At 36.3% G+C, this 25762-nt stretch overlaps 4 protein-coding genes across 5 annotated transcripts; 2 read left to right on the top strand and 2 right to left on the bottom strand.

Moving 5' to 3' along the window:
* Window positions 1–3631: 3631 nt before the first annotated feature.
* On the bottom strand, window positions 3632–7992 carry LOC7456015 (ribulose-1,5 bisphosphate carboxylase/oxygenase large subunit N-methyltransferase, chloroplastic). The gene is made up of 12 exons (XM_024585338.2): window positions 7538–7992; window positions 7283–7446; window positions 7071–7154; window positions 6902–6959; window positions 6653–6706; window positions 6090–6161; window positions 5907–5987; window positions 5322–5494; window positions 5130–5232; window positions 4919–5050; window positions 4618–4740; window positions 3632–4019 (listed from the first exon to the last, which is right to left on the bottom strand). The coding sequence occupies exons 1-12, from the start codon at window positions 7916–7918 to the stop codon at window positions 3933–3935; spliced, it is 1512 nt and encodes a 503-aa protein (XP_024441106.1). The 5' UTR covers window positions 7919–7992; the 3' UTR covers window positions 3632–3932.
* A 357-nt stretch (window positions 7993–8349) lies between these two features.
* LOC112324134 (uncharacterized) lies at window positions 8350–11480 on the top strand. Its single transcript, XM_024585339.2, has 6 exons — window positions 8350–8904; window positions 9063–9208; window positions 9700–9868; window positions 10636–10731; window positions 10903–10985; window positions 11086–11480. Exons 1-6 carry the CDS (start codon window positions 8530–8532, stop codon window positions 11216–11218), a joined length of 1002 nt encoding a protein of 333 aa, XP_024441107.2. The 5' UTR covers window positions 8350–8529; the 3' UTR covers window positions 11219–11480.
* A 3422-nt stretch (window positions 11481–14902) lies between these two features.
* Window positions 14903–18381, top strand: LOC7469338 (indole-3-glycerol phosphate synthase, chloroplastic). The gene is made up of 10 exons (XM_002321167.4): window positions 14903–15205; window positions 15283–15516; window positions 15605–15781; window positions 16348–16422; window positions 16563–16607; window positions 16713–16877; window positions 17197–17275; window positions 17444–17526; window positions 17681–17749; window positions 18040–18381. The coding sequence occupies exons 1-10, from the start codon at window positions 15053–15055 to the stop codon at window positions 18121–18123; spliced, it is 1164 nt and encodes a 387-aa protein (XP_002321203.2). The 5' UTR covers window positions 14903–15052; the 3' UTR covers window positions 18124–18381.
* A 2710-nt stretch (window positions 18382–21091) lies between these two features.
* LOC7469337 (protein NOI4) lies at window positions 21092–24660 on the bottom strand. 2 transcript variants are annotated; one of them, XM_024585061.2, is made up of 3 exons: window positions 24500–24660; window positions 22242–22430; window positions 21092–21457 (listed from the first exon to the last, which is right to left on the bottom strand). In XM_024585061.2, exons 1-3 carry the CDS (start codon window positions 24503–24505, stop codon window positions 21416–21418), a joined length of 237 nt encoding a protein of 78 aa, XP_024440829.1. In that variant the 5' UTR covers window positions 24506–24660; the 3' UTR covers window positions 21092–21415. The 2 variants fall into 2 exon arrangements, with proteins under 2 accessions (XP_024440829.1, XP_052302853.1); XM_052446893.1 differs by lacking the exon at window positions 24500–24660 and adding an exon at window positions 22518–22757.
* Window positions 24661–25762: the final 1102 nt, after the last annotated feature.

Below are 25762 nucleotides of genomic sequence, written 5' to 3'. Positions count from 1 at the left end.
ATACCAGCGTGGCAAGCTTGATCCATATGCTCTGCGTTGTGACTTTATGGGTTATGCTGACACTCAGAAGGGTTATAAATGTTTTCATCCTCCCACTTAGACCATGCATATTACCGCAGATATGACTTTTCATGAGAGTGAGTTCTATTACTCAGGGGGAGTCTTTGAGTATTCTCTGCGAGAGGAGAGCTCTATCTTTATAGAAGATACTCAGATCATCCAAATTCAATAAAAAAATTTAGAGCAGTCAGTGTCCGAACAACTAGTTACAATGGTGCAACAAGATCAAAAGTCACTAAGAACTCCAGTTATTGGTACTGGTTCAGATAATTTCCCCTCTACAACTCCTACTACAGTACCATCACTACTCATCCAATTAGGTCCTAAAGATTTACCACAGGTAATTAAACATTCAAAATCCAACTCAATCACTTTACCTGAGTCAAGTAATACAGGAAACACAAGTTATTAACTACCTCCTTGTACGACTAGAGGGATTCCTAAACAACAATATGACCCTGACCCTAAAATAAATGTTAAATACCCTATTATTAATCATGTGTCCCTACATAGGCTATCTTCATCATGTGCATCATTTGTTTGTCAATTATCCACTGTATCTATTCCAAGTAATATGTAAGAAGCTCTGAAAGATCCCAAGTGGATCCAAGCAATGAATGATGAAATGGAGTCGCTCTAGGAGAATTCCACTTAGGAGATGACTATCCTTTCAAAAGGGAAGAGAACAATGGGTTATAGATGGGATATATACAATAAATTTCAAGACAGATGGCTCCATTGAGCGATCAAAACAAGATTGGTGGCGAAAGGATACACTCAAACTTATAGGATTGACTATGAGGGGATTGTTGCTCCTATAGCCAAGATCAACACAATTCGAGTACTTCTCTCTTTGGCAGCAAACCTAGACTAGCCATTACACTAGTTTGATGTAAAAAATGTCTACTTGCATAACAATCTAGAAGAGGAAGTCTATATGGATTCCTCTTCGGGATGCAAGATGGGACTTGATAAGGGCAACATAATATGTAAACAAAGAAAATCTCTTTATGGATTGAAGCAATCACCCAAAGCATGGTTTGGAAAGTTTAGCAAGTCAATGAAGGGGTTTGGATACAAGAAAAGTAACTCAGATTATACCCTTTTCTTGAAACATAAAAAAGGTAAAGTCACTGCCCTTATTGTATATGTTGATGACATGGTAGTTACAAGGAATGACCTAGAGGAAAAGGAACCACTGCAGCACCACTTGACAAGTGAGTTTGAAATGAAAGATCTTGGTACTCTAAAGTATTGCTTAGGCATTGAAGTGGCTCGTTCTGAATAAGAAATATTTCTATCATAACAGAATTATATCATTGACATTTTAACTGACACTAGAATGTTAGCTAGCAAACCAACATATACACCAATGGAGTTGAATCATCAACTTAGTGAATATCTTGATTAGGTACCCACCAATAAAGAAAGATATCAACGCCTTAAGGGTAAGTTGATTTATCTAGGACACACTGGACCTGATATAGCATATGTTTTAAGTGTGGTGAGTCAGTTCATGCATACACCAAGTGAAGCCTATATGGATGCGGTAAACCGAATTTTGAGATACTTGAAGTCAGCTCTTGGAAGAGGATTGATGTTCTCATGACATGGTCATCTAGATATCAAGGGTCATACTGATGCAGACTGGGAAAGCTCTGTTACTGACAGGCGATCTACATCTGGATATTTTACCTTTATAGGAGGCAATCTAGTATCTTGGCAAAGTAAAAAACAGAACATAATGTCAAGATCAAGTGCTGAAGTAGAATATTGAGGTATGGCACACGGAGTATGTGAGCTACTCTGGATAAGGAATTTGTTAGGGGAATTGAGGTTCAAACCCAATCATGTCATGCAACTGAATTCTGACAACAAAGCTGCAATAGACATTGCACATAATCCAGTATAACATGATAGAACCAAACATGTTGAAGTTATAGACATTTCATCAAGGAGAAACTCGAGGCAAAGATCATTGAGGTATCTTTTGTTAAATCCAAAGATTAACTTGCATATATCTTCACCAAAGCACTCACACGCTGAGTATTTCACAGCTCACTTATCAAGTTGAGCATGAGCGATATATATGCTCCAACTTGAGGGGGAGTGTCAATTAGTTGTATATTCCTAATTAGTCTAAGTCATAAGTTGTATATTTCTAATTAGTTTGAATCAACTATTAAATTCTGCAAGATTATAGACCCATAATAACATTTCTAAAATAGTTTTTTAGGCTCTGTATATATAACCTTATGTTGTTATACATAAACGATGAATAAAAGAGCAGTATTACTATGGGTTTAATTATGGTGGCCATGTGGATATTAGGCAAGGAGCCTACCATATGAAACATTTACTTTTGCAGGGAATCAACCTAGACACAACTCTAGATGTATTTTCCTAATTGCTTGCCAAATAAAAAAAGGAAGAGGTTAGAAAAGCTAACCTGCAGACCATTAGTTCACCTTTTTAGTAACCCCCTCCTTGGGTGGTTTCAGAAGTTTGGCTTCCATGTTGTAGGAATCTCTCCTTTCATGATGCTTTTGGTCATAATTTGGATTAACGTCGAGATATGGTATGGATTGTTGATTTAATCTCATGAATATCTTTATTAAGAGTAAATCCACAAGTTCAGAAGCCCAAAGTGCTTCTCCTGTAGCACCATCACCATCCTCTCCACAGCTTTGCGCTTCTCGTTTACAAAAAGTAGGAGAACGATTGAAAAACATGGTTTGAGGTGAAAAAAGTCAGAAAAGAGAAAGAAGGGATGTTGTAGAAGAGAAGATGAATCCATAATGAAAAGCATAATGAGAAATTAAGAAATCAAAAATGAAATCATTGTTTGAATCCATAGTAACAATAAGAGCTCTCAGTCTACAGTATAATCTCGAGCTTGTTAAAATTAATGTTAATAGTTTTTTCTTCAGTTACATGTGTTATGTTTGAGAAATATCCTAGTTTTATTTGGGACGTTGTTTTATCTTATGTAGTGTCCTGGCATTATTGAATTCAACAAGAAATATTTGCAGCAAAATCAGACACCGTAATGGTAATTGCTCACTTCTCATCTCATGCTTTCTAAATCGTCCAACATGTAATGAATAAACCATAGTTTTGAAACCCGACCCGGCCCGGCAGGTCAACCCCGGACCCGGCCGATCCGGGGCTAGAATCGGGCCGGGTTGAAGAAAAAATAAAGGAAGAAAAAACCCGGTGTAACCCGACAAGACTTGGTCAAAAACCTGGTTGCAACCCGTTGGCTTTTGTTTCTTTTTACTAAAACAACGTCGTTTTGATTTAAAAAAAAAAAATTGACCCGGGCAACCCGGTCAAAACCTGAGCCTTGAACCGGGCCGGGTCTAAAAACAATGGAATAAACAGCCAGATGCAATCGGTAGCAGCATGCCACGAACGGATCATTTCATTTGATCCTTAAGCCACTGCCTAAAATCTCTATTGAAGCAGTTCAGTATACGATTAGCCCAGTACTTAACAGCCATGCAAGACATGCAAAGCGGTTTCCTGAAACGAACCACATCTGTCACCAAGGAACTAGAAGCCACCTCCCTCAAGTAACAAGCCCTATATCTTCTCATAATGAAAATATTTGCGCATGATATCAAGGGTATAGTAGTTGGAAGCTATTTGATTGTTCATAAATGTCTCTATGGTATTACAATACAATGAAAAAATGGTTTAAAAAACCCAGTAAATACTTCAATTACGCAAATTTTACTTCAAGGACATGCATGCAAAGCCTGCACATCAACATCCTTTGTAATGCCTGGCCTCGACTCCTGTTTCTTTGCTGTCTTGCTGCTCGATCAGCAAGAGAGATCCATCTCTGATTCTAAACACACACTATGAAGTTATCTAAAAAGGTTTCTGAACCCATTAAAAATCTTCAGACCTCTCAATTCACCGCTCCTTATATCCCTCAATCTTCTCCTCAGTACCTGATGAATAAAACATTAAGAATAATATAAAAGCAACTGGCATGATAGGCCATGTGTGAAATTATAAAGAGGGCGTGTTCGTGTCATCTGTAAGCATACAGGAATATGTAACATTTCAGAATGCTCACTGATTAGCACATTGAAAAGGGTTTCGACAAGATATCTAATTCATGGTTTGCACTTTGCAATGGCTTGTTGATTGTATGCTTATAGATTATGGGGCAACTACAGATGCACAATCTCATTCTAATCCTGATCAGTCATTGATTATCAAGCATGAGATGCCATGTTGCATAACAAGAAGATCAGATAAATTTCAATTAAATTTGCATCAGCCAAAGGAAAGTAAATGATACTAGTAACGCAGTGTTGGGTCAAATAAGTAGCAGGTAGATCTAATATGAACACTTAACAGAGAAGCCATGGCCTAACTAAACGTATATGGCAAAACAAGTTAGTGACTGGATTCAGAACCTGCCAAGTGAGAGTTGAAATAAAGGCTTTAACTAACCAACAATTGATGATAATAAACATGGAATGCATAACACTCAAATAAGAATTATCATGCTGCAAAAGAAAAAGGGATTTTTTTTTTTACATATTGAGCACGAAATAGTATTCTGCGTTCACTGCTGCACAAGTCCACTGCTAGCTGTTTCAGGAACAATCTTCTGTTAAGTTGCTTTGGAGATGTCACATCCAAATCCATTGATCCACTTGCCTATGATAAAAGAATAATAAACTAATGTTAAAAGTAGTAAGTAAACGAAAGAACATTGATTCTTGCACTTGCATCTAAGTAATGCCATCATTACATCAGAATTTTGCTATGTTAATTACAGTTATTCTGTATAACGCATAGGCCACAAGGTTAGAAATAACAACAAAAATTCTCTCACCTGCAAGAATTTGGTGTATTTTGATATGCTTAACTCACAACTATCCAATATGAATTGCAATGCTTGTTCCTCAATATCAGGGTATGTTATTTTCTTGTTGGTGGTTGTCTTATTTGATGCTGCAGCAGCCATCTGGAGTAACCGTTTCGAGTTTAGACAGAAGCACAAGTTCTAGACAAATTTCCTAACTAAGAAGATAAATCTGACAAACCTCTTCAAACTGCCTGCTCATGCTTGGAGGGCTGACTGCCAGATAAGCATATGCCATTAACTCTAACGGCCAACCAGTGACTTGTAGAGGAAAACATTGAGATCTGCTAGTTGAACAGAAATATTTAATGTCACACAACGATTTAAGGATGAACAGTGATTGAAGATGATGCTGCCAGCTATCAATACTTACACTGACAAACCGTGCTTCTTCAGAGCTTCTAACTTTTCTTTGTAACATTTATCAGATTTTTTCAGAGACAATGACAACTCCACTGAATCACTAGGATTGGTGCCCTCCCTTGGAACAAATCCATAAGATAGCAACAGCTCTCCATTAGATTTCCTTCCATATGATATGAAAACCTGCACAAAATGGCATCCTTATTGCTCCTTTATCTGCTACACTTGGATCTAGTAAATTGATAGTGAAGTTCATAGCACCAATTTTTTATTCATCTTAGAAAACCTTGCATTACAGAGAGAAAACAGTTTGGCATGACCACCTCTTTCATTCTTATGTTCATGCCATCATCTTAGTGACAGCACTTTTGTGGATAAATATATTTAATAGTTTAAATTCAGAATCTATTTTCAAAGCATTTTTTTTTTTTGATGAAAACAACAAAAATAGATTTTGATTGTTGCTCTTTTCCCTTACAACGTTGTCATTTAATAACTAGTCTTACATTATCAATGCAGTTCAGTAAACGGTTTATCTAGCAGCAATTCTCATAGCAACTTATGACTTGAGTTTCACAACGAAAATCTCATTTACCTGCTCACCTGGCTGGTATGGTCGATCTGTTGTAAATACCACTCCCTTTGATGATTTATCATAATCCAAAAAGGTCTCCACCTAGATCATCCAATTTCAAGTATGCTTATTAAACATTGATTCTTGTACTATGTAATTAGCTCATATTTCCAAGGAGAAATTTCTGATGATTAATCTGCATACCTCAGAACTGTGATTCAGCATATCTGCCCAGGGAACCAAGGCAACTCTTCCATCCATCGATGGTAAACGAACCTATGTAGAAGAGATAAATCAAGTCCACACAAATCACTATTTAAACACTACTATTAAGCCTTCAGATTTAAAATTCAATTGACACTACTGTGCAAGGATCTAATATGTAAGTACAAGTATTATAGAAGGCCTGCAAGTCATTCAATACCAATTCAGCAAAAAATGAGGTATCCTCGAGTTTTTCCATTAAAACAATTACATTGATTTTTATATTTGCAGTCTTAGTAGCTGATTTCATGAGTGATCATATCAAACACGTCAAGACTGAGCGCTGTAGCAATTTATAGTAAAAAAGTCAGAAAGACAGAATTTCATATTTCATTTTGTTCAATTCACATATCAACTTGGAGATGATTTTACAAGACAAGCTTGGTTTACTCAATCTCTCAGAAAAGCAATCTAATGCCACCTGCTTCCAAAACATCCTTCATAGCTCCTGTATATGGATTGGGAAACAAATTTACAGAAACAGTGTTAACTAGATTACTTACCAAGCGAGAGAAGAGAATGCCAAACGACCACTTGAAAGTCTCCATATTGAATACCTGTAAGTCATATATAACGGAAAAATCAAACAAACGGTGAGCTGTATCAACAGTATATACAGCATTCAAGCAACTAATAAAGCTTATAGAAGCTCTCAAATCTCTCGAAAAGACACATAAGTTAGTTTACAGTACGAAGGCAAAGGATGCCAGTACTTGGAAAATATCATATTCGACAAAACGCCTCTTGCATACCTCTTCAGGAAACAGATGAGGATACTTGGAAAATATCCTGAGCCTTAAATCATTATATCTGCCAAGAGGGACTAACCAAGTGTTAGGGAGTATAGAAATTCCACAGCAGATAGCATAGAAATTCGGCACATGAATAACAAAAACAGCTCACAAACAAATTAATCCATACGTTCCAGTAACATTGGTAATCCTTTCTATTGCCCGCTCTCTGATCTGTGAAGCTTCCAGATACGTATCTAGTTCCGCTCGTGTCCTGAAATGATATAGAGAGGCTATTGGGGAAGAAACTGAGAGTAGACCCTTTCTGTGTAAAAGGAAACCTCTTGAACAACTCTTTACACCAGTATATGATCTATCAAGTATCCAACATGAAAAACTTACCAGTACAAAAGAGAATAGGGCTGCCTAGGTAGGGCCGAGATGTAATTGCTCCATCTTGATGATTTCTCAAAACTTGCTTCACTAATCAGATAGGTTGCAAGCAATGGCCAATCCGGTACAGAGTATTTTTTTAACACTTCACCTGCCTCAGGGCAGCTCCACTCCTACAAGGTAGAGCAAATTATAACCAGTTGCCACTTGCCAATGATAGCATATTTTTCTTTTATGAACAGAAGAAAAGGAAGAAGGGTTTACAGAGTCGGCAGCGATGACAAGGGAGGGAGGAACGAAGAGCAGCATCTCACCCTTCCTAATATTCTTTAAAGCAACCAAACCTCTCTCTCCCACTTCCACTTTTTGTATTGCCATTTTCTGAGGAGGAAGGCCTGAGTCAGACAACCATTTCTGAAGGGCCTCAGCGTTCTCCAGAGAATCGATGTCACATCCCCATGGCACGGTCTCGGACACTTTTGCTGCTGCTTTGGTGTCACTGCTTGTTGAAATTGAGCACTGAATTGCTGGGTGCCTTTTGTGCAAGAAAGGTTGTGAGTAAGAGACTTTTTTGTGTGTTTTGTGGAGAGAATGGAGTGAAGGAAGAAATGTAGTGTTGAGAATAATTCTACAAGCTTCAGCCATGTCTGTGCACAGTGTACACCACTGTACAGATCGAGAGACTGAAGAGAGAAAGCACCTACCTTATCTACGCAACAAGGTAAGGTGATGAAGATAGATTCTTGGCTAAACTTTATAAATTAAGACCCCTCAATTATTGATCAATGTTTATTTCAATCCCTTTTAGTTTTTATTTTACAACCTCCTCCACCATTAAAATTTCATCATTTTAACCGCTAAATCATCTCGATCGTAGAGGCAATCATTTTAATAATAAAGCTCAAATCAAGCTAAATAATATTAAATTCAGTTTTTTTATGTGAAATCTCTAAAAGAAAAGGGTGGAGAGGGTCCAGAGTTCAGGTATTAAAATGGAAGAAAGGAAATATAGAGGTGCCAATCATAACTTTAATACGTTTTAGGCAGAGATTCTGGTTGGCTGTGAATGGGTTTTAATCCTTCTTAAGCAAGCGGTCCTCCTCCATCGTTGAAACGGTGTCATTTTGTGAGATTTGTTGGAGCCTTTGCTCAAAAAACTGCACCGTTCCCATCCCAAGCGATGTCGTGCACTTGCAATCAGATAATTACAAGAGAGCATAGCCCGAAAGAATCTGGCGAGTTTGCTTCCAGCAAAGATGGTTGCTAGCACAAATCTCATCATCTCCTGCAACTTCTCTTGTCTTCCTCTCAAGGTTAACCCAAAGCCCAAATCTTTACTCAAAACTCATTACACATCTTTACTGTTTTCAAATACCAGTACAAGAGAAGGCTTGAATATTTCAAATTTAGTTAAGCCCCAATACATTTATAACAATAAGAAGGGTGTTCTTCAGACTTGTTATAGCACCTTAAACTCTGACAACAAGTCACCGGATGACCAAGTTTTAGATAAAGATGCTATGGGTGGTGGTAAAGAGGGAGAAAGGGACTGGACAACCTCAATTTTGCTATTTGTCTTCTGGGGTGGACTCATTTACTATGTTTTCAACCTCACTCCAGACCAGACTCCGGTAATTTAATAATATATTGCTAAATCTACGACAACCTCTTATTTGTTTTTTCTGTTGATTAGACTGATTGGTTTTGGCTTGTTTTAATCACTTTGTTATGTCCTTCTAGATAAGTTGAAGAGTTAAACTTAATGGAAGTTGAATTATAACTTTTGCAGTCAAGGGACATGTATTTCTTGGAGAAACTTCTCTATTTGAAGGGAGATGATGGCTTTAGGATGAATTCTGTGCTTGTGTCATTGTGGTACATCATGGGTCTTTGGCCTTTAGTTTATAGCATGCTTCTACTTCCAACAGGCAGAAGGTAAATTCCACCCCACCCCCCGATATTAGGGGTGCTTGGCTTTTTGTTACAGGGTCTGAACCTCTAACAAGGTTCAGGATGTTAACGATACCACTGGGCGCTTAGGCGTAGCTTCCCATTGCCTTTCCTCTGTTTGATACTAATTACTTAAAATTCAGTAAGGACAATCTTTAAAGTTACTGGGATGTTCAGAGAGACAGTCACTATTCAGTTTGACCGCATCTTTTTATTATGCCGTTGGTTTATCAAGGGAAAGCAATTGCATGAGTGTGACTTCTAATTTCTCATTATTTTGCTACAATGCATTATACATCTGGTCGCGAAAATTGCACGCTATGTATAGGGTCATGAGCTTTAAGTCTTTATGCATGCATCTGACTCTGGTTAGATTGAAAGGGAATGGCATGCTGCTGTATAAAAAATCATATAATTTTTTTCTTGCAAATTTTGGGACGTTGCTGAATCTAATGGATCCATTTCTTGTTATGCAGCTCAAAAACCAATATTCCTGTTTGGCCATTCCTTATTCTTTCATGTTTTGGTGGTGCATATGCTCTTCTACCCTATTTTATTCTCTGGAGACCGCCACCACCTCCTGTTGAAGAAAATGAGCTTGGAAGATGGCCTCTTAATTTTCTGGAATCAAAGTTGACTTCTGGAGTAAGTTTTCATTGATTGAACATCTTAATCTTCTGTTTAAAGCGTTTGAGAGGATCTGTTGAGTGCTAACTAGGTGGAATTTTAAATGCTTCACAAATGCTGCTTAAAATTATAGTCCCATCATAAGGTGTTATCTCTCTCAAAAAGTCCTTGTACTTCATGTGCTCATGCACATTGCACTTCTACCTGTTATTCGATCACAACATAGCAATTCATATAGTGTGTTGGGCTGAGATGTTTCTTCTATCTTGTGGTATAATATAGTAAAAAACCCCGTGATGCTGTAACTATTTTCTAAGGAAATGTTGGAGACAATATCAATTAACATGGACTTCATACATCTTTAGAATTGAGACAGTCAGTGTGATGGATAGGGTCTTCACTAAGTCTAATTCAGCTTGTACCCTGTCAACTTATCGAGAAAACGATTAAGATCAACTTGGGAGGTTGAAAAAGAAGTTTCTGCTGCACCTGGTTCTGCCACTTCTATTTTTCTCCCCTTGCCTTTGATGCTTTCTTCCTTTAGGGAAAAAGGTGATGTCACCACAGCCAATTTAGTTGTATTCATGAGTTATTCTTCATTAAACAAGCACTTTACGTTTAACATCAATTAAGAAAAGCTTGATTCTCGCCCTTTTCTTGTCCATTAATTTAACTTTTTATAAATGTTCATCTTTCTTTAATTTCCTATACTAGCAAGTGACTGGAATCTATTTAACTTTCTTTCTTGTGTTAAGGAAATGCAATTTAACTCTATTATACTTCAGATATTACTGGCTGCAGGGCTGACTATAATCGTCAATGCAGCTTTAAATGGTGGTGAATGGAAGGAGTTCTACCAGTATTTCAGGGAAAGCAAATTCGTAAGTGTGTTTTGTGTTTGATTTTGTGCATACTTGATATCGGTTAAGGCTAAAACCGATGCAGAGCTGACAATTAGCATCCTGGTTCTTTGTGCATTTATGTACTGTATTGTTACCGTGGTTGTATTAGTCAAAATTGATGCTAACTTACCTTCATCACCTCACTCGCAGATCCACATCACATGCCTTGATTTTACTCTATTATCTGCTTTTGGCCCCTTTTGGGTTTACAACGATATGACTGCCAGGAAGTGGTGAGAGCTTATATAAATAATGATACCTTAATCCTTTTATTGCTTTCAAATCTTTTTAAGGTGAGTTTAGCTTAGCACGATTAATTGCTGTGTCTTACAGGTATGACAAAGGTTCATGGCTTCTCCTCATATCACTGGTTCCATTCTTGGGTCCTGCATTGTATCTAGTTCTACGGCCATCACTCTCAGAAATGCCTGTTTCACAGAGCCCAACTTCATCTGAAGAGCAGTAGCACTGGAGTTTTTACATTTTCAGCCATATCTACTAGGAAGGCAAAGCTTGTAACACCAATAATAAGAATTTAGTTGTATGAAGCACACAGTTGGGAATCTGTATTGCAGAAATTGGTGGGAAGTTAGCGGTCGGATTCAGATGAAAGAAACAGTTTGAATGAATACATAAAGGATCAATTTACAATTTCTTTGTCTGGAAGAAATGTTTTTGTAATTTGCCTCTGTTTGTTTTGTAATCAATAGGAACTCCCTCGTTGACCATTACGTTGCGTTGATGGATGGATGTATGGATTATTAGCTATAAGAAAAGGCCTGCAACACGGATGAAGCTACCAAAATTTAGATTTTCAAACAGAGGTGAAAATGTTGCCAATTATCTTTATCATGCAGGAGATTTTGCAAGGGAAGAACCACTGCTGATACTCTTTCTCTGGAGAGCCATCCTCTGTAAGATAATAAGCGTCTTGCTGGGGGTAGGAAGTAGCAAAATAAACAGCTTGCGCATTGTGCAAGAGCACTAGAGCAAGCTGCATGAACGCCCGGAAGCAGCCATGATATGTATGTTGGGTTTAGACAGGCTTGCATGATACTGCCACGTACATGTTCCTAAGGAAAAATGAAGAAAGAGATGTTATCCATAATTGTGTTATATCCAAAGGCATTGTATATCTTTTTCCTTGTTATTTTGGCAACTGCGGCTTACAAAGTAAGAAAACTGGTTTATTAGAATTACTTTATCTTATATACCAAATACTCTCTAATAAAATTATATATACACTGATAATAATAATAATAATAATAATAGATGGGTTAATTAAACTCGTGGTCCCTTTATTATGAAAGTTTGATTAATCGAATCCCTCTACTAATAATTTGATTGCAAGCTTCCTTTTATAATCTATATTATATTTCATTTACAATCAAGGACTTTGACTTTACTTGACTTTTGATTCGCCCGTGGCTAAGGGTGTCATTGATGAATTAGAAAGTTATTCAAGCTAGTTTAAAATATAATTTTAAAGCTCATCGTCTAATTGTAGCTCCTTTGAGGTGAGAAAGCAACAACCATATAAAATATAATTATCTAGGCATGGGATGAACTTAAGTCATTCTCTAAATGCTTTGACCTTTTCTTCTGGCTATTCATTCATTTTTATTTTTATCTCATACATATTTTAAAGGAATTTATGAATAGTATAAAGATTGAGCATGTGGGTCAATTTTATTATATTTGAAGCATTTAGTAAGCATTATTTTATGGATGTTTGGTCACTTAAAAACCAACTAAAATGAGTCTCTACTCGAAAAGACAATATAGTTTTTTTTTATTATTAACGTAGGGTGTCCGGGCCAGTTTGCACGTACCTCGACTAATTCTCATGGGCCCTGAAGTTAACGACTAGGTGCTTATGACCATTAATATTAGTAAACTCATGGCTCGAATCTGATACCACAGAGAGAGCAAATCTCTTAATCTCAAACTCTTATCACTTGGTCACCTATTATATGGTTAATATAGTTTTATAATGACGTTTATACTTGTAGATGTTCAATATGAGAAATTGGAAAGGCCGTTATACTGCTTCAGAAAAACAAATAAATTTACGGTTTAGATAGGCTTGAATTTCATCATTTTGCTTCGATTAGATCCTTTGCTAAAATATTTGAAAAGATATTTTATAAGTATTGATTGGCAATACATTTTTATGTTTATATATGTGCTTGGTATCCAAGTAGAAGCTCACGATTATATGGCATGACATAGCTATAATCAAACTTGATGCTCTCCTATACAATATATTTTGTAGGATCATTACATTGTTTATAGTAGATGAAACCATGCTCGTCAAAGATTGTATCGAATTTGAGCTTCATTGGAAGATGTATCGAGCAATGTTTTTGCTTTATGCATCTTGATGTTGCAGGGAGTTGGGTGGGCATGGGGGAAATGAACTTTACAACTTGAGCAACATGGTGAAAACTTATTAGGATATCATTTAGAAGAGGCTGAATTAAAGACGTTCATGAATCCAGGAAGCTAGGAGCACTGCAATACTCGCATGCAAAAACCAGCTTGTCTCTAAAATCAAGATAGATAGGCACTGTGGGGCTGGCCTGAAAGCTTGTGTTTTCTTTGTATAAGATGCATAACTTGATGTTGGTGCTTGAAAATGTAATGATTGGGAACGATATATCAAGCTATAACGAGGCCGGGAAGCACAGGTTACCAGCTAGCAAAAGGCTCTTATGAAAGCTACGTACGAGGCATGCATGGCCTGCTATAATTAAACGCAGGGCCGGTGAATCCTGAGAAAATTAAGTACCTGAGGTTGAAGGCTCTGATACTATTATGATTGTAAAATCATTTGAATGATTACTACTGTAAGAATCTTCAATGTTCATATGATTAAAAGACGATGTTGTTGAAGTTTGATGAACACATTAATTTGGCTGAGTTAAATTCAAAAGGTTTATAAATCGGTGAGATAGGCTTGTTCGCGTCAACAACAGCAAAAGGTTAATCATCCTTGCTACGAGTTGGCTGTCATCACAAGTGAGCATGAAATATTAGAAAGAACCTATTCACAGAGCAAGTGACCTTGCAGCATCTACCAAGATTATAAGTTTGCTCGGAAAAATTACTACAACATTTAACAGTTTTATTGATGAAACGATTTCGTCAGTGTAAAATTACCACCTTATTAATAAAAAATTACCAATTAATTTTCCGTCGATATATTGTTCGTGGGTGTAAAATTAATTTTCTGTCGATATATTGTTCGTCGGTGTAAGATAATCAGCTGCATGCATGCCATGACTTCATTAATTGGCCATTGACAAAAGAAAATAATCTAAAATAGCAAAAATAAAAATGAAAATTTACCTGTTTTGCTTTTATAACATAATGCATGGTTGGTGGGTCATAAATTGAGAGAATTTACATTAAGAGGACTCAGGGAAAAGTGATAATAAATCTTGTTGTTAATTTTTTAATAATTAATAAAATTATAATTTAAATAGAAAAATATAGATGTTTATATCATTTGTTACTAGTTTATTATTTATACTTATTTTATATTTTAATAATTTTTTAAAGTAACAATTAAGATTAATATTAAGAGATAAATTAGGGCTCGTTTGGGATCGTGGTAGTGGTGACAATTCAAATTATTTTTCGCTTAGAAATGCATTCAAATAAATTTTTTTTTTAAAAAAAATTATTTTTGACATCAACATATCAAAATGTTTGCACCGCGTTTCTAAACACAGCCTAAACTCTACAATAAAAAAAAAAAAAAAACATGTATGAAACATTTTTTCTAAGAAATATATGTTCTTTGCTCACAAAGCGGGAAGAATAATTGATTAAATTCGTGGGCTTTCCTGTTATATTTTTTAATTTTAAAAAAAAATTGATTAAATTCGTGGGCTTTCCTGTTATATTTTTTAATTTTAAAAAAAAATTGTTAGAAATTATATATGATAAAAAAAATTATAGAATGTATGACTTGTTCCAAGAAATTGTTTTTTAAAAAATTAAATGTATAGGTAATAGAATCCAGATCCAATTAATCAAACTCCAAAAAAGGTAATTAACCCAATAATCAAAGGTAGATATCCTTCCTTATCAAGCAAGCATAATCCATGTGAGAAATGTGGATTGGACGACAATCCGTCTGTGCATACATTCACCAAATGACATCTCCCTCCCTCCCCTCTTGTTTTTATTAAGCTTCAAAAACAAATCACCAGCCCACCCAAAGCCAAGCCAAGCCAAGCCATCCAGTCCAGTACCTTTCGAGTTTCAAAAGAATTGCAGCGAGAGAAAATAAATGGCGGGGTTGATTTCTTTGAGATCAACAAGGGTTCCTTTCCTTACCAAACCCAAACCTTCTCCTCTCCATCACGGGCCCAACAACTTCTCCATGAACCCAAACCCGGGTGCCGGGAATCGGTTTTCCGTTACCTCCATTAAAGCTCAACAGGTTTGTTTGATATGTGGATTGATTAGTTTTCTGAATTGTTATTATTATTGTTATTAATTGATTTATTTAATTTGCAGGCTGAGGCTTCAACAGTGAACAAGGAAGATGAGCTAAAAGCGAAGGAATGGGAAGTGAGGATGCTGCAAGAAGAGGTAGCTGCAAGCCAAGGTATAAGAATCAGACGAAGGCCACCCACTGGCCCACCTGTGCACTATGTGGGACCCTTTGAATTTCGGATTCAGAGTGAAGGCAACACTCCTCGTAACATCCTTGAGGAAATTGTTTGGAACAAGGATGTGGAAGTTTCTCACGTAAGTAATAATCACTTCATTTTGTTATTTCTTGATTTATTATTTTTTTGTTAGTGAATATATGAATTATGGTGGATACTGTTTTCAGATGAAACAGAGAAAGCCACTTTCTTCGCTAAAGAAATATCTTGAGAATGCTCCTCCCACAAGGGATTTTGTTGGAGCTCTTAGGGAAGCAAATCATCGAACGGGGTTTCCTGGTTTGATTGCTGAAGTCAAGAAGGCTTCACCAAGTAGAGGGATTTTAAGAGAGGATTTTGATCCTGTAAGTACATGCCCTTTTTGTTAATTAGTAATACAGGCGGGTTGTGTTTGGCATCCTCTAATGCATGCTTTCACCACGACTAATTAGTATTTTCTGGTTCTATATGTTTCTCAGGCTTACACATTTCTTTTTCATGTTTCCCTTGTAATAATTGATGAGCTTTTCTTGGTCAAGTTATGTTTTCTGAGTTTTTGTTGTAGTTTTCTGAATCTGTTTTTTTCCAAGATAACCTTACAGTTATTTGCTTAGACCTTTCTTGTAATGCGATTTTCATACAAATCTATACGATTGTGTTTTTATTGCTGCAAGTGGTGCTTTAATGGTTTCAGGTTTTTTTTTTTTTTTAATTTAAAACTGGGAATAACCTTAAACTAGGGATGGCTTCTGCAATTTTGGCATTTTGAATGGTGTGCAAATGTTTTTGAAAAATCAATGGGGGGTTTCATAGTAATAATGCATTTTCCCCTAAAAAGCCTTCTAGAACTGAAACTATGTTCCAAAAGCCACATTGGCCTGGTAGTAATCTTGTTAGTGATTTCATCATGACTGACTGTTTCTCATGGTAGGTTGAAATTGCCAAAGCTTACGAGAAAGGAGGAGCCGCGTGTCTTAGTGTTTTGACAGATGAAAAATATTTTAAGGTATGATTTTCTTCCTGGACATCCTTACCAAGCACATTCATTGTATTTTTCATTCCCTTTTTTATTAGTAGGATGTGTGGGTATTGTAGCAAAATCATTTTATATGTTCTTTTAATTCGATTTTGCTTTGATAAACGAAGGGGAGCTTTGAAAACCTGGAGGCAATAAGAAATGCTGGAGTAAAGGTATGCTTTTGTGTTCTGCTATTGCTCAACATGTAATGTATTGTACATGCTTGCCTACTTCATCGAGAGCATAAAACATGATTCTAATGCTAGCAAATTGTGCAGTGCCCCCTGCTTTGCAAAGAGTTTGTTGTGGACGCATGGCAGATCTTCTATGCTCGGATTAAAGGTGCAGATGCGATTCTTTTAATTGCTGCTGTTCTTCCTGATCTTGACATCAAATACATGACTAAGATATGCAAGATGCTTGGTTTGACTGCACTTGTGGAGGTCTGAATGGTGCTCCTTTTGGAATTGTTACACTTCTATGTTACTTTTGTCTATACAGGCATCCAATGCAACATTTTCTTTTATTACATGCTTTGGACAAAATTTGCAGTTCTTTATACAGACTTTTGTTCATTGTATTTCTTATTTTGACCAATTATTAATCTGATGGAACATAGACAAGTTTCTAACCAATCCTTCAATTTTTTTTTCTTATCATGCTTTGTTTTTTGTAACATTCAAGTATAACAGCACCATTGACATAAGAAAATTTGCTAGGTTGGTGATCTGAAGTGTTGTTGCTCATGCTGTTTATCCATAGGTCCATGATGAGAGAGAAATGGATCGCGTACTTGCAATAGAAGGGGTCGAACTTATTGGCATCAACAATCGTAACCTTGGTATACCTTTCAACATCTAAAAACTTGCTTTTTCATGGACCTCATCTATGAAGCTTTCACTTTCAAGCATTTTCAATTTTTGTAATTATGCATGTCATGTACTTTGCCAAATTGTTCTACCACCTACATAAACGACTGACAATATTTCACTTATGTGTGCGCTCTCAGAAACATTTGAGGTTGATATCAGTAACACAAAGAAGCTTCTTGAAGGAGAGCGCGGTCAACTTATCTGTCAAAAAGACATAATTGTAAGTGCCTCTTGTCTTGATGAGTGGTGGCAGCTTATCTGATTGTGACCCCCTGATTAGTTGGACTAGCATCCATCATGTGAATGTGTTGTTTCTGACTGTGTGGTGTTCTTGTAAACTGTTGTTCTGATGGGTTCTTTGTTGGACTGTTCAGGTTGTTGGGGAATCTGGGCTATTTACTCCTGATGATATTGCTTATGTGCAAGAAGCTGGTGTCAAAGCAGTAAGTCTACAAATTGAAAATTCCATGCTAGATGTAAAGTTATGCAAATGTTTGAAACCACAGTATATTGTCTTGCCCAGTCATGCAGTCCTTGATGGCCTATAGTTAGAAACAACAATTATGTTGTGACTCGGACTTGTTATGGATTTTCATCCCAGTAACTTGATTTGTATTGCCCACGCATGTGAATAACAAATCCACAGTTTGTTATGTGAATCCATAATGCCGCATTTGCAATGGATAATTATCTAGTGTATATTAGATGTTGAATTTGTAATGCTGTCCTGCAGGTTTTGGTTGGGGAGTCAATTGTGAAACAGAGTGATCCTGGGAAGGGAATATCAGGACTTTTTGGTAAAGATATCTCCTTGTAAGCTCAAAGTAGGAACATCAACCTTGTTGTAGCTGGCATAGAGTGAAGTTAAACTGAGGCACTTGTTACTTACACATACGTGTTCCTGCATCCTTATTTCTCGCCATGCTTTCCCATGATGTCTTGAACTGTAGTGGGAATCATTTTGGGGTTGGTCCAAAAGTTGTATTTGAAACATGTACGCAGTGTTCATTACAATGGAAGAATTGTAAAATTAATGATGGATTTCTTATGAAGTAGTGCATCTGGTTTTTTTCTATTTGATTTGACCGTAAGGAGTGTTCTTGGTCCAAGCTTGCATGGGAGGAATAATATGGAGTGAAAAAGCTTTACGAGACTGGTTGTTAAAGTTGTTGTTTTTGCTTATGGTTTATGTATTTTATTTTGGAAGGGTCAATACAACCAAAGTTATAGCAATGTGCACGGGATAATGGCGGGGGAATTTCCTGCTGCGTGCATGGAAACATCGATTCATAGACCTGCTCGGATTTGAATGTGGTTTCAAGTCGAACCATATTTAAGTACTAGAGATTTAGATGCTCAAAGGGCTGGCTGGATTTGTTGTCTGCCTTGGAAGAAATGGAACCAGTCAAGAATTTCTATGGCCTTCTGCTACAAGGCAGGTATGCTAACTTCCAACCTGGATAAGTGCTCCATTTCTTGTGGGAAAGCATGTGAGATTATCCATTCTCCGAAAGAGTAGAAGAAATTAGTGTCTAATATTTTGATTAAAGTCTGTTCTAATGATAAAAAGAGGAGCCAAATAATCCGTCCCATGGAGGCATGAAGAGTACTTGATTGTCTCTGTAATCATATGCTATATTCATGAAGACTACTTGAATTTTCACAAATTCTACCGGTAAGTTGATTAAAGTTAATGGAATAGCCATCCTTTAATTAATTATATCATTACTAATAATTAATCTAATTTGAACAAATCAAGTGCCACATTCTAGGAAATACTGTTAAAAAAACATTTTTTTTCCAGCATGGCAGTCACCAGTCAGGACACCCTTTTTTCCCTGATGTCAAAACCAAGACCTTAAAAAACCGCAATGTCGACGGCGAATCCGAATACACGGCCATGCCCCTCCATTGAGCTTCGGAACTTGACCGACGGGGCTTGGTACATCGTCTTCATGGTCCTCAAAGGTGAGGAGCTCACCGTGAAGTATCAAAGCTTCGGCGATAAAAAGGACTCCTTTTTTTAGGCTAGAAATGTTAAGCTCGGCTTAACAAGATTGAGAAAGAATAGAAAGAAGAGAGAACAAAAATTGAGAAAGAACAAAAAGAAAAGAGAGCAGAGGAGAAAGAGCAGAGGAGTGAGATTAATCTTCTGTATTTTCATGTTCTTCAACACGTTTCCATACACCAGTTTATATACAATGATTTTCCCTCCGATTACAATTGATTTAACCCCTTTATTCAACTACCAACTACTAACTAACTCAACAGCTAACTACCTCCTAACTAAAAGCCATGGTCTTCATGTTTTCCACATTCAGCACATGCTGCAATTCTTTGCTTGAAGGCTAGCAATTCTGTTCTGTAATGGAAGCAATACTGGAGGCTTGCACTCTTTATTTGCAAGCTAATAACCTTAATTCCATGGTAACTTGAATCATAACAATACCCTCCTCTTGAAAAGATTCTTGACCTCAAGAATCCATAGCAAAATCTGGAAACTGTATGCTCAATTCCTCTAGGTCTTCCCATGTTATCTCTTCATGAACACGTGATACCATTTAACCAATCTCATATCAACAACCCTGTATTCTTTCTTCTGTTTCTAAGAATTTCTCCTTTTCATCCTGCCTTCCCTGAATCAAATGAATCCCTTTAACACTACATTTATGTCCAGATACAAATTTATTACCACATTTAAGGCATAATCCAAGTTTTCTTCTCTGTTCATAAAGAGTGTCTTTATATTGTTTTGGACTATATTGCTCATCAACTCTATGCTGGTTGAAAGGTTTATAGGGTGTAATACCTGCTGGTCTTTCATTGTTAAATGAAGAACTAATTCTAGAAGTGATTATGTTTCTTCTTGCAACTGCAACAATTGATTCTTCTTGCTATTTTGCCTGATCAAAGGCTTGTATTAAGGTAGTAGGCTTGACAAATGTTGGATTGTTTTTAATGCTTGACATTCAGTTATCACATTTGAATGCATCAAATTTGCAATTTGATTCATTTGGGATGGATTGAATAGGATATAAAGTGTTCAAGTAATCATAACTTAATGTGAATATTCATAAGGTTTTTTGTGAGGAAGATATTGCAGTGATTGGTGTGATGACCTGAACATCTGTTGTCATTCTATGTCATTCTATGTCAATTTGCTTTCATTTCATTTGCAATTCTTCTGGCATTTAGCTATCTGTGGTTACTAAGAGGTCATAACTGCGCTTCTTCTCTGGACATGCTGTGGGAAACAGAGTCTCTAGCTTTATCTTCTTCGAGGGTTTGGGGCAATCTATCGGTCAGAGAGGAGGGATTAGCCTCTAGTTTGAAAGAGAGAGGGCAAACCTCTATAGGTTGTCGAAATTCACCATTGAATCTCTTCATCCATGTCCGTTCATGGAATCTGTCCAAATGATATCTTTGCTTAGGAAACTTGGCGTTCTCCATTCAAAGTTTGTGAAGAAACTAGATGGGAAATTTAATTGAGGAATTTTTGAATACTTTAGGGATCCGATTGAGACAAAAAAATCTCTGGGATTTCAATAAAGGCAAGTAAGGTCCAACAATGGAGGTCAAGGTAAATTGCCTTGATATTTTATTTCTTCTCTATCTTGAGTCTCCACCATTACTAACATTTTCTCATCAACTATGATAAAACAGGGACACGGAACCGTATCAACAACACACAGCCTCCGAACCCTTGGGTTCATTATGGCACCAAAACGTTGCAGTGATTTCTCTGGTGGTATTTCATCCTTCATAAGGTATAATAAGAACACAAATACACACAAGAAAAGCATATCACTCGAAACAAAACATAGAATGTCACAACAGTGTTGCCTAATGGGACATATTGAATGGAGCAGACAAGCATAAACCTCAATAATCACCCATCGGTATTCATAAACACAAAATAAAAGTGTTCTTTCATCACATACTTCCCCAAGCCATCATCATTACCAAAGCTCAAGCCACAACAAATAGATTTCTGCAGGACCCATCATAGCTTCTGAAAACAGCTCCAGTCTTCTGGATTGTATGCTGGGGCTAGGTGTAGATAAATAATATCTTGCCATCAGTGCTCTTACAATGCAAGAGCCACTTCATTATTCTGCATGAGTAGCTTGTATGCAGCAAAACCATTTTTTCTGCAAACCAGTAATAAATTTTAAAGTATCAAACATGATGCAAACCTAGAATTTGTTCAATTTAGCAACTGTTAATAAAACAAAGCATTTTATTGTTGCTCATTGATGTGGTTTTTGTCCAGGGGTTTAGTCCCAGCAATTAAGAGTGTTATTGAAAAATTCATAACAACCAAGTACAATTATTTATTATCTAAGAAACTACTTCAGAAAAAATGGTCCCAAATTCATCCAAATGAAAGCTACTGAAGAAGACTGAAAATACTTGTGAGCAATGATTTACTTTCCTTTTAGTTTTCTACGTCTGTGACATGTAATAGCAACAAATGAAAAAACCCTAATTCCAAAAGAACATAGCATGCACATTTTAGTAAGATGCACATGCTTAAGATTTAATGAGAGGTAAAACTTCAGACAGAAGCAAAAAATTCAAGAGGCAAGATTTAAGTGCAAAAAATAAAATGAAGTAGCATGTGCCAGGAAGTTGGGATCTCCGTTAATTATTTTGAATTGCTGAAGCAATTCCCACAGTAGCACTAGCACAAGAAAAATCTTCATGATTAGAACAACGTAAAATTCAAGAGGCAATCAGTAAACAGTATTGAGAATTATTTAAAAAGATTACTTTCATTAATGTTAAGTGAATGAAAAATACATCCAAGTTCAAGATTAAGGCATGGGACTGGTAGCGTGATGTGTGAGATGAAAATGCTTCCAGCTGATAATGGCAGAGTATTTAACCAAACCCAAAAGCCAGCGAAATAAAATAAGAAAGGTTGTTGCTTACAGTCTGAGGCTTTCCAAGAGTAGTAGTAGCACCAGGCTTGTATGTGGAACTATCCTTTGCTGGTGAGTCAGGCTTGCCACCTGTCTTTTTTTCATTCCTAGCCTTGTTGAAGATTACTGTGAATCCCTCAGCTGATGCTGGGTCGTTGACATCCCATTCCCCGAACTTTGGCAATGGTTGGTCCTTTTCCTGAAGAGGTTCAAAATTCACACGAAAAGTCAGTCATCTCAGGACAAGACAGCAAAAGGGATAACTAGAAGGCATAATGATATCTACATTATTTCCCATCACTTTTTTCCCTTCGACTGGCAAACAAAAAAAGGATCTTGCTGATCTTGTAAAATAAGGAATAGCAAAGTATAAAAAAATAAAAATAGAGAGGGAACAGCAAAATTATATATTAAATGCAAGATTGAAACAGATACATCGGAACTTGAAGCAGATACATCGAACCTTGCATGCACTGAAACACATGCCATTCAAGCAAATGGTAATATTCTAATTTATGACCTGGGAGACATTCGATGTTTCTGCATGCTATGTGTAGAAACATAAACATACCCACATGCTCACAAAGACACAAACAAATATAATAGCATGCATTCCCAATCAATTAAAATAAAATAAATCCATAACAAAACAAGAAAAGAAGACCGGTATATTAGGTTCATCAACACAAAAAAAGGTGGCATCTTGAATAATAATTGACCAAGCCCAAAATAACCACAAGCGAGCAGATGGCCTCGTAGGCAAGATTAGGTAATTTCAAGGTACAATCCACAACTACATAAATGGCGCTACTTAGTAGATATAACACATGGAAATGTGGTAACCTCCATGATTCTTAAGGAATGAAGCTACATTCATTACTTTATCACAAGGCTCATTCTGGAAAACAACTTGATTTAGAAAAAAACAGCAAGGCCACATAGATAAGCAAACATACATGCTCTTTATAGTGTTGGTTACAGAAATTTTTATCATCCATTTATATCCTCGTCCACATACAACCACTACTGCTTTGACTATAAAAATCCTCTTCAACTTTCTATAATTACCCTCTTGGAGTCTCTCACAAAGGGTTCTAGTTCAACAATGTTTACTGTGACTGAAATATTTTGTTTTTGGTTTTTCCATAACCAACATCAAAATCTAACATAAACATACAATCCCAAGCGTGCCACATCAGGTCATCTGGGCCAAGTTTAAGGTTGGTATAAACCCTGTTTGGAAGTGTTTATCTTTCTCAGCGGAGAAAAAGAATGGACTGGGATTTCATATAAAAACACAAGATACTAAATCAAAACTCAACTCCCATTGAGGAATATGATCAGGGTAGGGTGTGCTCATTCAATTTGTAGTATCAGCAACACTTTATACGCCTTTAACAAACTCATTTTTCACCTAAAATAAAGCCCTCGCTCTCAAGCTTCCCATAACATCCATGTACACCTAAGAGGTAAGCCCTGTTAACATGATGTTGTATTCATTTATAAGGCAATGACCACCACTAAATAACTCTTTAAAAATCCATGCTGGAAGACAATCTCTACAAATGAATAGAGCTGCATAGATAAATTTGCATTCGGTTACAATTTGCCCTTCGCAATTGTCAGAAAAAGGAACCAACATTCCCCATTCCTAGGTTCATATAGCAGGATTGATTTCTATATCTGCATGTTAAATAGAGGGCGGAAAAAAACAGGATGTCAACAAATCGAACAACCCAGTTTAGCTTGGATCGGTTAGACTTGCATACATTATTGTAGCGAACAAACACGTATTCAAAAACAATTAGCCATCGAGGCATAACCGCCTATCATTTCATTAGCTAAAATACATGGAGGCCGTGATCGCGCTTGATTTTGACAAGGCGCAAACAAAAACTCATTTTCTTAGGAAGACACAGCACGACCCAACCTAGTAAATCATCACTTGCGGCAATCTTCTAACATTTCATTTCATTTTCAGACAACATAAATAAGCATCATTTATGCAGGAACTTTGCGCAATCAGCCCAAATTATAATAATTATATATAAAGAATATATCATCAGAGCTAGCTGCAATATTTATGAATTACGGTAGAAATTAACATAAGAAATTAAAAAAAAAAAAAGAAGAAGAAGAAGAAGATGAGAAATGTTAAAGAAAAGGAATAATAAAATAAACGCCGCATAAAATACAAAGAAGAAAAAAAAAAAAAAAGGTTAATTATCATATGAAATGAAGAAGAGATTTTTCGGGTTGAGACAGTACCGCCATTATTTAGAAAGAGAGAGGAAGGGAGGCGCTGCTTGAGTCTCCTCCTCCTTCCTGTTAGCTGTTTCTGTGATGATGATGATGATGACGATGATGAGGGAGTTTGCGAGGGTGAGTGGGCCAAGTTGGGCCGAAAGAAATGGAATCGATGGTAGTTATAGTATGTGGGTCGGTGGGGGCCCACAAGGAACGAATAATAAATAAATAATAAGGAAAGGCATAGCGTAAACTTGTTTGGGTTAGGGTCTAGAACTTCCATTGTAGTGTTAATTAATATCCAGCTTGGCATTGCCGAATTGAAAAGCAAATTATCATAATTTTATTGATTATATTTCCAAGTTGAGCAATAATATGGTAGGTACCTCCTCTCCTCTTCTCTACACCATTTTTTATTCATATCAATTATCCATCCAAATTCAAATAATCATACTCTTTATTAATTATATATGATTTGATTTTCCATTAACTCAGCTTCACTACAATTACAAAAAAATAAAAAAAAACTAATAGTCCACGGTCAATTACCATAGCTACGGGTGTAAATATTGTGGACTGAAGCAGTGTTAGATATTACCCTTTATAAAATTTTATCCTTTATTATTTTATTTTAAAAAAAAATTATTACAAGATATAATATCTTTAAATAAATTTATTAAACCAGGTCAACTAGAAACCAATATTTATCCCAAAATAAATCCATTCTCTTCACTATTTAAAGGGAAATAATTTTTTTTTTCTCTTACATAAACATACAGGGAGAATAAATAACAATTATCTTTTATTTCTAATATTGTGGGGGTGTAACTTAACTGGTTAGTCCCTGAATTTATTTTCTAGAGGTTACAAATTCGAATCTCACAAACATCAGGGCTACTAGAGGCTTATATGCAGGAGAGGAATTAGGAGGAGGCAAGTAGTGGCCCCGGTCATTGCAAAACATTTTATATTTTTTTATTATTTAGTGTTTAAATATAGGATAGTATAATATTTTTTTATTTTAAATAAATGAATTTTTTAATAATAAATTATATCTTAAGTTTTGCTTCTCTATCAAATAATTCAAGCTTTGAGTTTATTAATTTAGAACTTGAAAAATTAACCGGCTAGACGTCCATAATAATTAAAAAAATTATCTCTTATTTATTGCCACGATGCCTTGTTTTTTTCCGGACTTCGCATCTGCTTTTGTTTTCAAACCCAACAGACCAGATGGTCCCAGACATTGTCCCATGCCCAAAACAAAAGGAATTCTATACTCCA

The sequence above is a fragment of the Populus trichocarpa genome, chromosome 14 (assembly GCF_000002775.5).
Source record: "Populus trichocarpa isolate Nisqually-1 chromosome 14, P.trichocarpa_v4.1, whole genome shotgun sequence".
Lineage (NCBI taxonomy): Eukaryota > Viridiplantae > Streptophyta > Magnoliopsida > Malpighiales > Salicaceae > Populus > Populus trichocarpa.
This window is presented reverse-complemented; position numbering and strand designations above follow the sequence as displayed.